The 14,992-nt window shown below is 43.2% G+C and overlaps 2 protein-coding genes across 6 annotated transcripts in view; both read right to left on the bottom strand.

Moving 5' to 3' along the window:
- strip2 (striatin interacting protein 2) overlaps positions 1–9,572 on the bottom strand; it is a 40,766-nt gene extending 31,194 nt beyond the window's left edge. For 2 of the 4 annotated variants that reach the window (XM_075471377.1, XM_075471379.1), the window contains exons 1-3: positions 9,418–9,572; positions 5,318–5,387; positions 2,944–3,018 (exon numbers count right to left, since the gene is read on the bottom strand). In XM_075471377.1, the coding sequence (XP_075327492.1) occupies positions 2,944–3,018; positions 5,318–5,387; positions 9,418–9,438 (166 nt within the window). In that variant the 5' untranslated portion in view covers positions 9,439–9,572. Of the gene's footprint in view, positions 1–2,943; positions 3,019–5,317; positions 5,388–9,260 lie in introns of all 4 variants that reach the window. The other 2 variants (XM_075471376.1, XM_075471378.1) reach the window with 2 other exon arrangements.
- A 1,917-nt stretch (positions 9,573–11,489) lies between these two features.
- Positions 11,490–14,992, bottom strand: part of ahcyl2b (adenosylhomocysteinase like 2b) — a 30,420-nt gene continuing 26,917 nt past the window's right edge. The window contains exons 15-17 of one of the 2 annotated variants that reach the window (XM_075471374.1): positions 14,908–14,986; positions 14,257–14,377; positions 11,490–13,453 (exon numbers count right to left, since the gene is read on the bottom strand). In XM_075471374.1, coding sequence (XP_075327489.1) covers positions 13,447–13,453; positions 14,257–14,377; positions 14,908–14,986 — 207 coding nt within the window. In that variant the 3' untranslated portion in view covers positions 11,490–13,446. Of the gene's footprint in view, positions 13,454–14,249; positions 14,378–14,907; positions 14,987–14,992 lie in introns of those variants that run through there. The other variant, XM_075471375.1, reaches the window with a different exon arrangement.

The raw sequence follows: 14,992 nt of genomic DNA, 5'->3' as shown, positions 1-14,992 counted from the left end.
GTTGGACAAATACGTGGCCCCTCTATGAACACTGTGGCCCCTTAATGGCCCCTTACTCAGAAATATCCTAGATCCGCCACTGCCAGGACTGTCTAAGGGCTCAATGCTGGGACCACTGCCATTCATCACATATATTCATTATTCACTCACCGGCCACTTTATTGGGCTTTAGTGAGCCCGACATTTAGCAAGGCACCAAAATCGAGGTTTTTTTAAACCAAAAATGGCATAAAAATGAGTTATTTAGCATAATTAATAATAATAACAACACAAGAATTCTGTTTAAAAATAAAAAAGGAGACATGACGGTGACGGTGTGGAATTAATTTCCAAGACTAACAAGTGTCCCGACCGTTACTGCTTCTGTAACTTGACTGAAATATTTTTCCAATCTCGTACTCCATTGCTGGTAAAAGCAGGATCCTTATAGCCACTGTTGCACTGGAAATGTCTGCGGGGGAAACACAACACAGCATCTGCAATCTTCAACATTACTGTTAGCTTCATATCTTTAGTTTTCATACTCATAGCTCACTACTGTCATACACTTTTTAGTTCTATTCTCTACTTTTTAACAACATTCCTGTTCCTGAAACTGAGTTTTAAGTGTAAATATAAACAGAATGCACTGATTAACAGAAATTGCATGAAGGCAACAAGTCAAATGGTCAAAAAGATAGTATGAAGGAGCATTAATTCACATTGTATGGGTAATTCGCACATCTGCAGAAGCACCATTACAAGATTATTAACATTATCACATCAGTTTGGCTCCTAAGGAAACGAGTTCAGGTACTAAACTGACAGGCCAGACCTGTTATCAAACTGAACTGAAACAACACAGTTCCATGACATTTTCAATGACTTACAATCCAAACTGTCACAAACTGGTGCTTTACTCTGTCTTTCAACACTTTTTACACCCTGAGTGCAGCCCATGGCACCAGCTCTGGAAATAACAGTGACCAATATAACGAGGTGAAACCAGAAAAAGCTGATGTGTGTACACTATTTACACAAAAGTATGGACAAAGTCTGTCATCAAGGATACTTTTACACCACAGAAACGCAGCACCAATGAAGGATTTTTATTCTTAAAGGCTCTTAAAGAACAAACGAAGGCATTAAGCAACATGTCGTCATCATGATCTGTGAAGCAGACATTCTCTGAAAGACATCAGGCAAACAAAAACGCTTTCTAATTTCAACACTGTCTTCAGAAAAGCTCCGTTTTTTTTTACCAGCGAAGAGGTTAAACTCGACTTTTCTTGATAATTACTGTGATTACTGTACGTGACTGACTGTAAATTTCTGGGTAGCAACATAAAAGATTGATAAGCACGCTGTCAGTGGCCTTCAGAGTATAAACACAAAGCACAGATGAAGCAGAAAACAGCCCTGCTAACCGAACCCACACACACACACACACACTCTCTCACTAATGAAAAGAACATGATGCAAAGAGGCGGCTCTGTGCTCTATCTCTGGAAAGCAGCAGCCTTTAATGTCCCTTTGCTTTAGGAGGAGGTGAAAGATAAAAAGGGCCCCTCTTCAGCCAGCTCAGCCCATAGATCCTCCTGTGACCCCCTGACGCTTTTGTGGCTTTTTGATACTCTGAATTACGTCTATGTCATGCTAGATATGATTAAAGCAGCTTCTTCGTGACAAAAACAGGATTTTGCTGCAAGCAAATGCCCCCAAAAAGAGACACATGGCAATAAATGATACTCTACACCAGAGATACTCAATATATGGTAACAATAACAATACATTTTTTCAAATAACATACAGCGAATACTGCACAGTATTAAGTATTTTCATTAAGTATTAATTAAGGCTTAATTTTTTTTATGTAAAGGGGGCTCTGTTAAACCTGGCAACGCAGCCCGCTTAAACCACCTCACACTTGACCGCAGAGCACGGTAGCTACTTTAGCCAGCGTGAGATGCAGACACAATGGATCGGTTTTTAATTAAAGGGCAAAAACCAGCACAAAAACCATGCTCATCCTGAATGTCTCACTATGATTACAACAACATACTACACATTCAACATGAAGAAAGTCGAGGACATGCACGCCAGCTTCCACTCATCCCAGTATTAAGGCAAATGTGGTCTGAATTGAAAATGTATTGGCTGTGTTGTTTCTTTTTTGTGGGATGTTTTATATGTAGAAATGCATATTTGCAAAAGGGGACTTTAGTATGTTGTGGTAAAAGTGGCTCTTCCCTTGATTTTGCTGCCAATGTGGCTCTTGTGAAATAAATAGTGAGTACCAGTTTAATAAATCATTTTCTTTAGATCATTTCTGCACAGGACTCCGTGAAAAGCCTGTTCTCTTGTCAGCTTCTCGTTGGAAAAGTAGGTTTTTTTTGGAAACCCAAATCAATCACATGATTAAGCACGGCCTCCCATCTGTATCTGTCAAGATGCCCATTCTTTGAACAGCTTGAGGGAACAGAGCTTTGATCTGCCTGCTCGCCCTCAGCTCACGCCGCTCAGCTTAAGAACCGCGGAAAAAAAACGGCTCGTGTTGTGTTTGCCGTACGAGCCGCTTCCGTGGACTTGAGTTAAAAAAACTACAATGTTGTACAATCACTGTTGGTTTTTCCGAGTAATTCAGAGTTAAAATGCGGCTCAGTTTATTTACACTCCCCACTAATAATCTCTTTCAGGACACTTTATCGTGTGTGCCGTGGAAATCCTGTTTGGTTAACCTTCAGCATTCCACTTACAGTGAGTGGCACCGTTATCAAGTGTGTGATGAAAAGCAGCAATAACAGGCTCCAGCATAATGGCTGTGCACTTTTCTGTGTGCGAGAGTATCTGTGACCCTGTTTTTATGTATCAAGCACACTGCAGACAGCTCAGTTTATGCTCTCTCACACCTGGTGCCAGACAGGTAATCTGAACACAGCTCAGTCTCACACATGTTCACATTACCGTGGGTCCTGAAGTCCTCCTCAAAGTAGTCTCTATTCAGGGCAAACTCCGGCTCCTCTGTGTAGCTGTAAAGCTCTGCAAACAAGACAGAGCGGAATTAAAGATTAAACACATTGTTGGTTATTGATGAGCTGCACTTAATTAGCTTTTTTCTTGAACCAAAAATACTGTGGTTGGAATATTTCGTGGAAAGACGAGCTTGTGGAAGAATTAAAATAGATTTCAGATTTCAGAGAGATTAATAGCCTCTTTGCCACACTAGGACAGGGCTTTGGACTCCAACTGGTTCTGACAAGCTCAGTATTTACCACATTCCAAACAGAAAAGGGACACGTTTTGAGCCGCTGTCTTAAACAGTGTTGGTCTCATCTTTTTCGTGGCTCTTTGCAACCATTAGTCACACTGTTGTGCGTCTCCTCCTGTTCCTGGAGCAGTCATCTGTCCCTGACGTCTGTTTCTGTGTTTCAGAAACCTGACTGCTGTTAACCAGGACAACAGTTATTTTACATACATACATCCCTACATTTAAGTCGGGAAACACACGTCAGCACATGGACTGCAGGTTTTTGTTGCTGTTTTGACAAGCTTCGATGCAAATGAGAGACCTTCTGGCGAGTTTAAAGGGATAGTTCGCCTCTTTTGACATGAAGCTGTATGACATCCCATACTAGCAACATCATTTATGAACATCTTCTTACCCCCTGCTGCGTCCTGTGAGCAGAGTTCCAGCCTCGTTTTGGAGTTGATGAAGGTAGTCCGGCTAGTTGGCTGGGGTTTAAAAAATAAAGCGTTTTGCTTCTCAAAACAATATGCGTTCAAAAGAGTAATACACTTGCATCACAAAATCGTTCTCCAGGAAAAAGTCAGACCTCACAATCGTTCGGCACTATTTTCTCTCCCTTTGTATCACTGTGTGCAGCCGCCTACCGACAGCCGTGCCTGTTTCACGGTGTAGACCGAAGTGCACACCGAGCAGTAAACACCGTAACACCTTTGTCAACACCAAAACGAGGCCGGAACTCAGCTCACAGGACACAACAGGGGGTAAGTCAATGGCTGTGTTCGAAACCGCATACTTCTCCTACTATTCCTACTAACTTTTTGAGTTAGTAAGCGAGTTTGAGTAAGCGAGAAGTTCCCGGATGCAAACTAGATTGGCCGAAATGTTGGGTATGCATCATGAGGTTACTACTCATACTCAAACTACCCAAGATGCAACGTAACGCGACGTCGCCGATCGCCATTTCCTGTCAAAACGGCAGTTTCAAGCTAGCTACAACGAGGGTAGGTTCACTTCCTGTTTTCAAAACAAAAGCACCAATTGTATCGTAATGGCTTTCCCTATGATAAAAGGCAACGGGTATTTTATTTTGTGAAAATAACCGGAAGTGCGTTGCTCGCTGCAGCTAGCTTTAGTAGCGCCGAATTTGTGGGAACAAAATTGTAAACAGCCGGTATTTTGTCAGGTTTTCAACATGTTGGGGATCTAAACGACTACTTTCTCGCCTGAAAATGTTTCAAATGTTGCTAAAGTTCAAGCCTGATTTATGGTCGGAAACCAGGTCGTCTGCGTGTGTGTCGCAGTTAACGCAGACATGCCCCCCCCCCTACGCAGACACTCTGGTGCACCTCCTCAAAATTGTAACTCACCGCAGACAGTGCCGCAGACATCGCCGCAGGGAGGAGAGACAGGAGGCCTCTGATTGGTCAACTCTACATCCGCTCTACACTATGCGTATTTCCGGTTTGCTAACCGGCTGACGCTAACCGTGCTAACCGTGTTAACCGTGACGATTCTTTCCCTCTCTGCCAGCTCCAGTAGTAGCAATATTTCTTCTATTTTTAGATCGATCAGCTGCATCTCAATCAAAGTGCGCATTCGTCCAGTCGCCATTGTTGTTGAATGACCTCCGTAACCGTAACACCCACAATCCTAGCTTGTTCGTGATTGTCCCTCTTGCGTTGTGGCGTGGGATTAACATAGCGCAGACAGCGCTTCAAGGCACAAATCAAAAATAACTGCGTCGTGTCTGCGACAAGCTCACTGCGACAAGCTCACTGCGACACACTGCTGCGAAGTATACACGAGCCTTTACAGAGTTTAGAGCTTAAGCGAAATCAGCTTCAGGCCGGCTGATTTAGGCTCGGGCAGGAGCGAAATGCATTGTGGGTAAACGCTCTGCATAGTATCTGATCGATGAGTATGCAGTATGTAGTATGCAGTATGTAGTATGTAGTATGTAGTATGCAGTATGTAGTATGTTGTATGTAGTATGCGTTTTCGAACACAGCCACTGTTCACAAACGATAATGCTAGTATGGGATGTCATACAGCTTCATGTCTAAAGAGGCGAACTACCCCTTTAAGTCCTACCTGAGAGCTCAGCGGTGAGTGTGTCTGTGTCTCCGTACTCAAACTCCAGGTTTGGAGACTCCATGGAGCTCTGTGAAGAACAAGAACAGAAACACACGTCATCACTCGTCATTACTTTGAACTTGCACTAAACACACAACCATCTCCGTTCTCAGCGTAGCTGCTCACATACTTGCCTGTGGATTCCACAAGGGGGCATAGGATGATTTAGAGCAATACAAAAACATCGAAACATCAATGAAAAGCCCTACACACCACCAAATGACCATCTACATAGTGCAACTGGACGCGCACCAAACGAACGATACGTGAGGCAGCCATGATAGACACGTGTTTGCGTACTCTTACCTCTCAACTGACCCTAACCCTAAGCATGAGCTAATTCTAAAACTAGCTTAGCTCGAAAAACAATAATTCTGGACTCGTGAAAACTGCAACTGGTCCCAACAATTACAGCATGTCCCCATAAGATGGTTTCCTTTCAGGTTCCGTCACCATTATGACTTAAAAACAAACACACACACACACACACACACACACACACACACACACACACACACACACACACACACACACTCTTCAGGCTCTTATGCCTCATCATGTGGATTTTCAGGTTATTACTGGCAGCTACAGCTCCAGGCATCACTGATTAGTTGTTTGCATAGTTTGTCTCAGATCCTCTACACACAGTTACAGGTGCGCTCTGTGAGCACATTCTTTAATCAGCCAATCTGAATGGCTACAGTGGCGTCTTTCTAACAATGTAGTCAACGTGGCCCCCGTTTCAGAGTGGATTAGTCGCTGTATTCAGGCAGGGTCTCTCATGGCGTTGGTCTTAGCCTCACCCTGTGATTAGCACATGGCCGTAAGACAAAACAACTTCATCTAGATTCGAAAAATGTGCAGAAAAAAGCAAGAAAACTTGTGTTCTTTTAGCTTGATCACGAGCAAATGATTCAGCTGAGCGGGTGAAACCGACACTGGATATTTATGCACGCTTGAGAGAGGAAACAAATTTCTCTCTCATATGCAGGGAAACAGGTTGTTGGACACAAGTCATTATTACCAAGATAATATCCCCACAATGAAGGGCCATTTCTAAACAGAATTCATTAAAGATTTCAGACACATTCCTGATAAATCCTCACCATTCAAGCTGGGAGAATAAGCAGTGTTTAACCCTTTTAAAACCACAGCCAGGGGCCCAACCCAGGTCTGTAAATAAGGATGTGCTCTCTGACTCAGCTGTCCGGGTTAAATAACTCTGCCTCCTATAAATACCTGCAGTAAGCCAGTCAGCGCGAGCAGGAATATGCAGGATGTCAGCCGGCAACGAGCCAAACAGCATGATTACATGTGATTACTGCACTTCTGAAGCAGGAAATGAGAACTACTTGGGAGAGTATACAAATGAGGTTTATTATGTATTAGGTTTTAATGTTATTATCGTTATTATTATTATTGGAGATGAATAACTCTGTTGGTCTGTGATGCTATCTGCTTCACTTTCACATTTTCAACCTGTAACAAGTACAGAGAATCTTGATGAAATACACCTAAACTCATGGAGATGTGTTGTGGTTATGTTTTCCATTTTCTCAATCAGCATCTGACTGACTTACTCTACGCTTTGAGTAAGTCCATTTTGAATGAATTTCCATGGTTTAATAGGCAAGGCATCTTTATTTATATGGCGCATTTCATACCACAGGCAACTCAATGTGCTTTAAATAAAGACATTTAAAAGAACAGCATAAAGCAGCATTAAAACAAGCAATTTAAAGAGAATAAAAAAATAGAATAAAAATGAAAACACAATTAAAAGCAATCAACACCGAAAGAGAAAGAGAAATGTTTTTAACCTGGATTTAAAAGTGCTTACAGTTGGGGCTAATTGAGTCATTTGTGCTCTCTGTGGTCCCGTTAACGTCGACCTCACGTTCCTCTTTTAACTTTCAGACACCTTTTTGTAAAGAAAGAGAAAGAAACAGCCCAAAGCTCAAAGCTTCATAGTAAGAAAAGTCACATATCCTCACCGGAGAACATATTTTCTCTTGATTAACGACTGAAATTATGAATTAATCATCGAAGAAAAAAGTCCCATCTTGCCAGAGATGCTAAGTAATTCTCGGGGAACTCGTCTTCTCCCTCCATCCAGGCAGCCAGTCTCCATCTCTTCCACTCTCTCATCCAGTCTTGTGCACTGCTCCCCCTTCAGCCTCTCTGCCTCCACTGCCAGCTGATGTCAAAATGAGTCCATGCTCCAAAGTGGCATGGCTTTTGTGTTGGCCCACTCTGCATCGCATCAGCGTGCAATCACCGGGCACGGTCTCAAGGCAGCCAGCCCCCGCTCTCCCACCAACATATGCCACGCGGACAATGGACGGCCAAAATAACAGCTTACACCCAGGAACGGGTGGTCTGGGGTTAACTCCAGCCAGCAGACAGAAGAAGTGTTGATGTCGCAGAGCATCAACACGCAGCTTTGACGTTAAAAGCTTTCAACGCCTGTGCCACTGAGCCACTGAGCCACCACACCATTGCCAACCCCCCCCTCCCGTCCCAGAATCTCACGGTTGGGAGATAAATATGCTCTAATTCCCTCAAAACCCTTTCAGTGGGCTTCTTCTTTCAAGGCACACTGAATGACGGCTTTGACTGACTCACCAACATCCACCATCAACATCATGTTATGTATCCGGGTGAAGCAATCCCAGGAATTAACCCCCACCTTCTAGTAATTTTTTAATGAGGAAGACGGATTAAAGCTGCGGGATGGCTTCGATGTGTTTGGAGAATTGGATGAAACCACGGCTAGAACTAACTTCCTTGGATTATTTGTGTGGAATATTGAACAATTTAGTCAATTTGTCTTCCAAATTGCTCGTTTTAACCGATCACCTGCTCAATATGTAAAGAGATTGACTTTTTTTGGTGATATAATTGCATTTTAGAAGCTGAAAACAGGTATGAAACGCTGCTTAATCCATAATACTAACTTTCAAACTTGATGCTGGATAAACTCGTCATGATTTTAGCACAAAAATACTGAGAAAAAAAATCACAAATCAAATATTTAGGGACACATTTCATGCTTTGAGAAATATGCAGCAAGGTGGGACTCATCTTACTTTATTCTTTCATATCATATTCTTAAAGATTTAATTAAAGATTCTTAACAATTTGTCTTTGAAATTGCTCATTTTGACCAATCATCTGCTCAATATGAAAAAGAAATCGACTTTTTTGATGATATAATTGCATTTTAGAAGCTAAAACAGGTATGAAATGCTGCTTAATCCATAATTCTAACTTTCAAACTTGATGCTGGATAAACTAGTCATGATTTTAGCACAAAAATACTGAGAAAAAAATCACAAATCAAATATTTAGGGACATATTTCATGCTTTGAGAAATATGCAGCAAGGTGGGACTCATCTTACTTTATTCTTTCATATTATATTCTTAAAGAAAGGGTCCTCCAGCATCAAGTTAACATGGTTCCTGAAACCCAAATGTAAATGTCACTTTCAGCAGGGCTGCAACGTTGAAACTGAGAATGATTGAAGCAGATGGAAGACACCACTCAGGCGTCAAATAAAACCTTGAGGATTTATTGTGTCCTATCCAGAGAGCATAAGCGCATAATAAGGCGTGCATGCATGAATAATAGCGGTGAGATGTGTGCGTGCTGCTGGTTGGTGAGTGGTCCTGGCTGCAGCAGGCACATTTCACCACCTGCATTCAACACCACTGTAGGATTACCGGGTTATTTATAGGACGCAGTCGCCAAAATAACACCTTGCTGTCAGCCTGCATGCTTCCGAGCCCAATGCACTGCATGGAAAGGACATTCAGCTGATCTGAAAGCTCCCCAGCAACAACACACACACACACACACACACGCACGCACGCACACGCATGATGCATGCATGCACACACCTCTCCACTGCGCTCCTGTACCACGAGCCGTGCCTGGCCACTGTGCGCAAACGCCTATCGCATTTACCTCCGACTCCTTCTGCTGATCCGTGAACAGATCTTTGCCTTTCGGCCTCTGCCTGTCGCCGTTATCGTTAAGGTAATTAATGATAGGTACCTCCATGTCCTCCGCCTGCATCTTTCGCGCTCGGCGTGGCTCGCTTCCTCCACGGCGGGTGGCGCACACCGGTCCGGCGGAGAGCTGAGACTGCACCGCGCCAGGAGGACCTGCGCGACTCCGGAGAGCCAAGTTGAGGACCTCCTCCTCCTCCTCCTCCTCCTCCTGCTGCTCCTGCTACCCCCCCCCCCCCCCATCCAATCTGTTTGATTCGCTGTCCTTGCTCGCCCCGATGGGGCGGGGTTAGGGACAGCAGAGAGGGGCGTCAGCTGACCACGTGAAACCCAAACGATGTCAATACCAGAACAGCTGCTGCGCCGCTCAGTGACTTTCTGTCTGACTTTAAGGCCCAAAAACTCAAAGCTGACAAAGTCAAGTGTCAAGATCCAGTTGAAGTTATTTAAAGCTCCTTATTTTCCTTATTTCCACATGTAAAACAATCCTAATTCCATGTGTTGTGATGCTTGTTTTCTTGTGTCATTTTAAAATGGTCCTCTGGAGCCTACACTCTCAGAAAATAAAGTACAGAATGTACCTTTAGGGGTATGATGGCTTGTCCCTGGGGCAGTACCCTCAGAAGGTATAGTTTTGTACCCTTGTGGTTTGTACCTTACAGAGCACAATCTTGTACCTCTGGTGGCAATTTTGTACCCTTATACTGAAGTAGCCTAACACAGACTGTGTACCCCAGCATGTAGAAAAAAAGGTACATATATGTACATTTTACCACTTGAGTACATATATGTACCTTTTTTGAGGGTCAAAAAGGGTACATATAGGTACCTTTAGGTCCAATAATTAACCCTAGGGGGTCCAAAGGGTACATATATGTACCTTTTACCACTTGAGTACATATATGTACCTTTTGGACCCTCAAAAAAGTACATATAGGTACCTTTAGTTCCAGTAATTAACCCTAGGGGGTACATTAGTATAGATTGTGAGAGTGTGGTGAATGCTTAAAAATCAAGAGAATTGCATCTAAAAATGCTGTCTTTGTCAATCTCTGTTAGCAGTTTGCTGAGGTACAACAGCAAAACCTGTGAATTGCATCTTCTGAGAGTAAAAGAGCAGAAAAGGTGAATGATTGCAGTGGAAATACTTCACTGTTCCATCTGAGTCATTTAATTTTGGTGCTACACTTAAAGCAGACTGATTTGTCATTGCTTATACATGCATCCATCTTTGTAAGTGAATTCAAGATTCAGTTGAAGTTATTTAAGCTCCTTATTTCCCGTTTTAAAGGCCGATTCCCACTAATTAAATGCCCCACACAGTCAACAGCCCGGGCCCAGATGAGGTTGGGGGGCCTCAGCCATGAAAATGAATTATTGATACGTACGGTGGCTGTTTATGTTGCCTGCACACACACTCCTACCTACAACCCCCCCGCTGTGATAAGCACTTAAGATGACATGAGTGTCCAGTTCACTGTGTGCATGAGCAACTGGAGGAACCGTGGCCCCAGCAGCGGGGGGGAGAGGGTTCACGGTTAAACAATCATTTGGATTTAAGTGGGCCATCAAAACAACAGAGGGGAAACTGCACCAACAGCAGCAGGGATGCTGTTTAAGAGAAGCTTCTGGGTCCATCAGCGGCTCATCTGAAGACAAAGATCTTAATTATTCAGCTCAAAACGGGTTTAAAAATGTGATGCTCTTGACGATTTATAGCTTTCACATTTATAAAACTGGGAGGAAAATAATCCAATCAGAGCTAAAACCACCCAGGTGACATCAGGTTATCCTCTCAGCCTCACAGGGGGGCCCAGGCCCAGACACAGGACGTGTATTTATAGGATAAAATAGCAGCTAAAGCTCAGTGAAAATCCTATTTAACTGATGGAAATAAAGAGTTCCGTCTTCAGAGCTGGAAGCTAAACGAGCGGGGGACAGCCGATCCCAAATGAATTGTTACATCAGCCCGATATGATGCAGGCTGGAATCATGAGGCGAGAATAAACGATGGCTCGCCTCCAGCTCGGCTGATGTCAGAGACGTCTCCGCCGGCCGGGGCCGTGACGGGCTCCAGCAGCTGCACGCATCCACAAAAAGCCCACAAACACACCAAAGCTTTTTGCACTTTTTATTCATTAAGATTACAGTTTGTTTTTTTCCATTATTGCTCATCATCTACCATTATCAGTTGCAATATTGAAACAGGTTCTTTTTTTTGTGTGTTTTTTTTTTTCCTTTATTTGACAACTTAAAACATGTTTGAGATATTTGCCAGTGTGCACTGCATGAGGATTTACATCAATAAATACAGAAATTGATTCTTCCTTTACCTTCCTATACATTTAAAAGGTTGTCATATATGTATATAATATCTATATACACATATACGATGCTGGTGTTTCCCCCGCCTAACCACGTTTTTAGGTCGTTCAGATCGCGACCGACAGAACAGTTTGTCCCTCAACACACAGGCTAGGATCCTGAGGCAGGTGTTAACAAAGCAACTGAGGCCTACAAAGAAAAAGAAAAGGACGTCGAGACACACACACGTATGCACGCACGAACCGCATCTAGAATGATTTAAGAGCACATTCACACACTAAAGGAAGGGGGTAAGACTTCAAACAGGTCACAGGACCTCATGTGGAGGTTCAACAGCACAAAGAGCAGAAAGCACGAACACCGGCGGGGACATGGGACTCAAATGGGACCTTTTTTTTTTCTACACTTTTGTTTTTTTTTAGTGTGACATTTGGGGGGCAAATAAAAACATTCAACTTCATGAAAGTGTTTTTCACATGTGCAACACGACATATTTTTCAGATCTGTGTGATTAGCTGCTGTTTTTAAGCGTTTGGCGCCTTTATTTTGACACTGCAGAAAAAAAAAAGTAGATGGAAATCCACTATGAGGGCCAAAACGCATAGATGTGCTTCTAGGATCGACAGAAAAGTCATGCAAGTACCTTAACCCACTTGTATTGTTTGTGTGTGGCGTGTACAGTAAAACAGCACCATACTTTGCATCGAGGACCTGATGGAGGATATCTGCCGGCAACAATTCGCCTCGTGTTCTGTAAATACTCCGTCACAGTATTCAAAAGGAGGGTTTGAGTACATTTATTACACAGATCATCAGAACACTTAATTGCTCATCTTTGCGACACGTTGATTCTGTCAAAAGTAATGATATCAGATGGTGCAGGAGAGAAAAAAAGATAGAAAAATCTTAAATTCTATATAAATATCTAAATATACAGTATACCTTTGTAATGATTTGACAATCTGCCATGCTTCTAATACAGTATAGTCATTATTGTTTAAAAGGAAAACACAAAATGAAAAGGTTAAATACTTTTCATTACTTCAACACTGGCATGTTTAAGCAGCTGGAAGCCAAGAGAGGAGCAGCCAATGAGATGGTTTCACTGTGGGTGTAAAGAGACGGGTGGGGACAACCGGTCGTCAACGAAAAAGCCAGAGAAACAGCGGCCGTACCAACGGAAAAAAAATGCTTAAAAACAGAATAAAACAGAAGATATGATTGAACCCTGAGACCCTCCCACTTAATCTAGTCCCACCCTTGTGTAACACAGGAGAACAAAATCACAGGTAAAAAAAAAAAGAGGAGAAAATGACAAAAAGAGGACAGGAAAAAGTGTCCGTCACTAAATCTTCTTTTTTTTAAAAGTTTTTTTAATTTTTTTTTAAGAGTATATGTCATCTGTAAAGTAGATGACGAATAAAAGATCCGGCAACAGTGAAGGGAGGGGGGGATTTAGGTACAACTAAAGGGAAGGATGGGGGGGGAACCCCTCCGGGTGAGGAAAACGAGCGAGCAGGTGGCAAATGGCGAGAGCAGCTCCACAGAGTAGTTGTCATTATTATTACCACTGTGGTCATGTGTGAAAATAAATAAAAACCACTGCAGTGAGCGCAGGGAAAGCCACGCTTCCTCACGCCAGGTGTAAAGCAGGTGTGTTGACTCCTATATTTCCTTCCGTCTTCCTCCTCCTCCTCTCTCTGTGATTCGTGGAGCTTTGATATTTCGTCATGTGACCTCCAACACTGATTTAATACCTTGGAAAGAAAGAAGCTCGCGTCAAAGCAGCTACAAATGATAACAGAGGCTGTGTTCGAAACCGCTTACTTCTCCTACTACTCCTACTAACTTATTGAGTTAGTATGCGAGAAGTTCCCGAATGCCTGCTAGATTCTCTAAATGTTGGGTATGCATCATGAGGTTACTACTCATACTCAAACTACCCAAGATGCAACGTAACGTCGCCGATCGTCATTTCCTGTCAAAACGGCAGTTTCAAGCTAGCTACAACGAGGGTAGGTTCACTTCCTGTTTTCAAAACAAAAGCACCAATTGTATGGTAATGGCTTTCCCTATGATAAAAGGCAACGGGTATTTTATTTTGTGAAAATAACCGGAAGTGCGTTAGCTCACTGCGGCTAGCTTTAGTAGCGCCGAATTCGTGGGAACAAAATTGTAAACAGCCGGTATTTTGTCAGGTTTTCAACACGTTGGGGATCTAAACGACTACTTTCTCACCTGAAAATGTTTCAAATGTTGCTAAAGTTTACAGAGTTTAGAGCTTAAGGGAAATCAGCTTCAGGCCGGCTGATTTCGGCTCGGGCAGGAGCGAAATGCATTGTGGGTAAACGCTCTGCTTACTGTCTGATCGATCAGTATGCAGTATGTAGTATGCAATTTCGAACACAGTCAGAGAGTATTGTGCTGCGTTAGCTAGCTAATATTAACTAGCATTAGCTCCCCAGCCTTTATCTTTAGGTTGCTATGCATGAAGTTGAACCCCTTTGTGCCGTAAATGTGACGCACTTCCGTTTATCTCCCCCTGAACTTGCTTTAATACCTGTAGTAGTTTGGCTTAAAGGGTCCATTCTTGTTGAGGCCCAGATACTTGGCCTGCTCGTCAGTCAGCTCTGTGAGATGTGCGTCGAACGTTGGGAGGTGTAGGCTGGCCACGTACTCATCTGGAGAGAAAAGGACACGGAGCAGCGTGTGAACATCCTCCAGCTGACTTTGGTTGATCCTTTCAGGGAGAAAAGGGAAGCAGCAGGGAGGGATTTACCTGATTTCTCCCCCCCTGCAGCCACTGCTGCCTCCTCTCTCGTCTAGCTGCAGCAGACGATCACAGAGTGACCTACTTTCTAAAATCTATCTATTTATTTTACCATGCATCGTTCTCAGCCTTCGAGGGACGGGGAAAGTATGCAACACACACACACACACTCATGTATCCAGACGCAGGATTCATTCTGCTGTCAACAATTTGCTACCCAGGGAGTCGACTCTGCACCGAACAGCTGAGGCTGTCTGCAGAGATGAAAGTAATATGCCTGCAGGCCTTCAGCCGGGCCAAAACAAACTCGCTGGAATCACTTCCTCTCCATCTCTCCGGGTTGTGGCTACTCCCAGCATCTTTTCGATGCATCTCCCTGGGTGGATATTTGCTATTAAGTGTGCCAACTTGTTCCTTTTATGCTTTTTGTGAAAGTCTCACCCATTTTCTTTGGAAGTAGATAAACATCCTGCTTGTAACGTCCTTCGGGGGCATTGTAGAGCTCTATCAGTGCCAAAGCCTGAAA

The sequence above is a fragment of the Odontesthes bonariensis genome, chromosome 8 (genome assembly GCF_027942865.1).
Source record: "Odontesthes bonariensis isolate fOdoBon6 chromosome 8, fOdoBon6.hap1, whole genome shotgun sequence".
In the NCBI taxonomy this organism is placed as follows: domain Eukaryota; kingdom Metazoa; phylum Chordata; class Actinopteri; order Atheriniformes; family Atherinopsidae; genus Odontesthes; species Odontesthes bonariensis.
The sequence above is the reverse complement of the archived record's forward strand: the minus strand, read 5'-3'. Positions and strand labels throughout refer to the sequence as shown.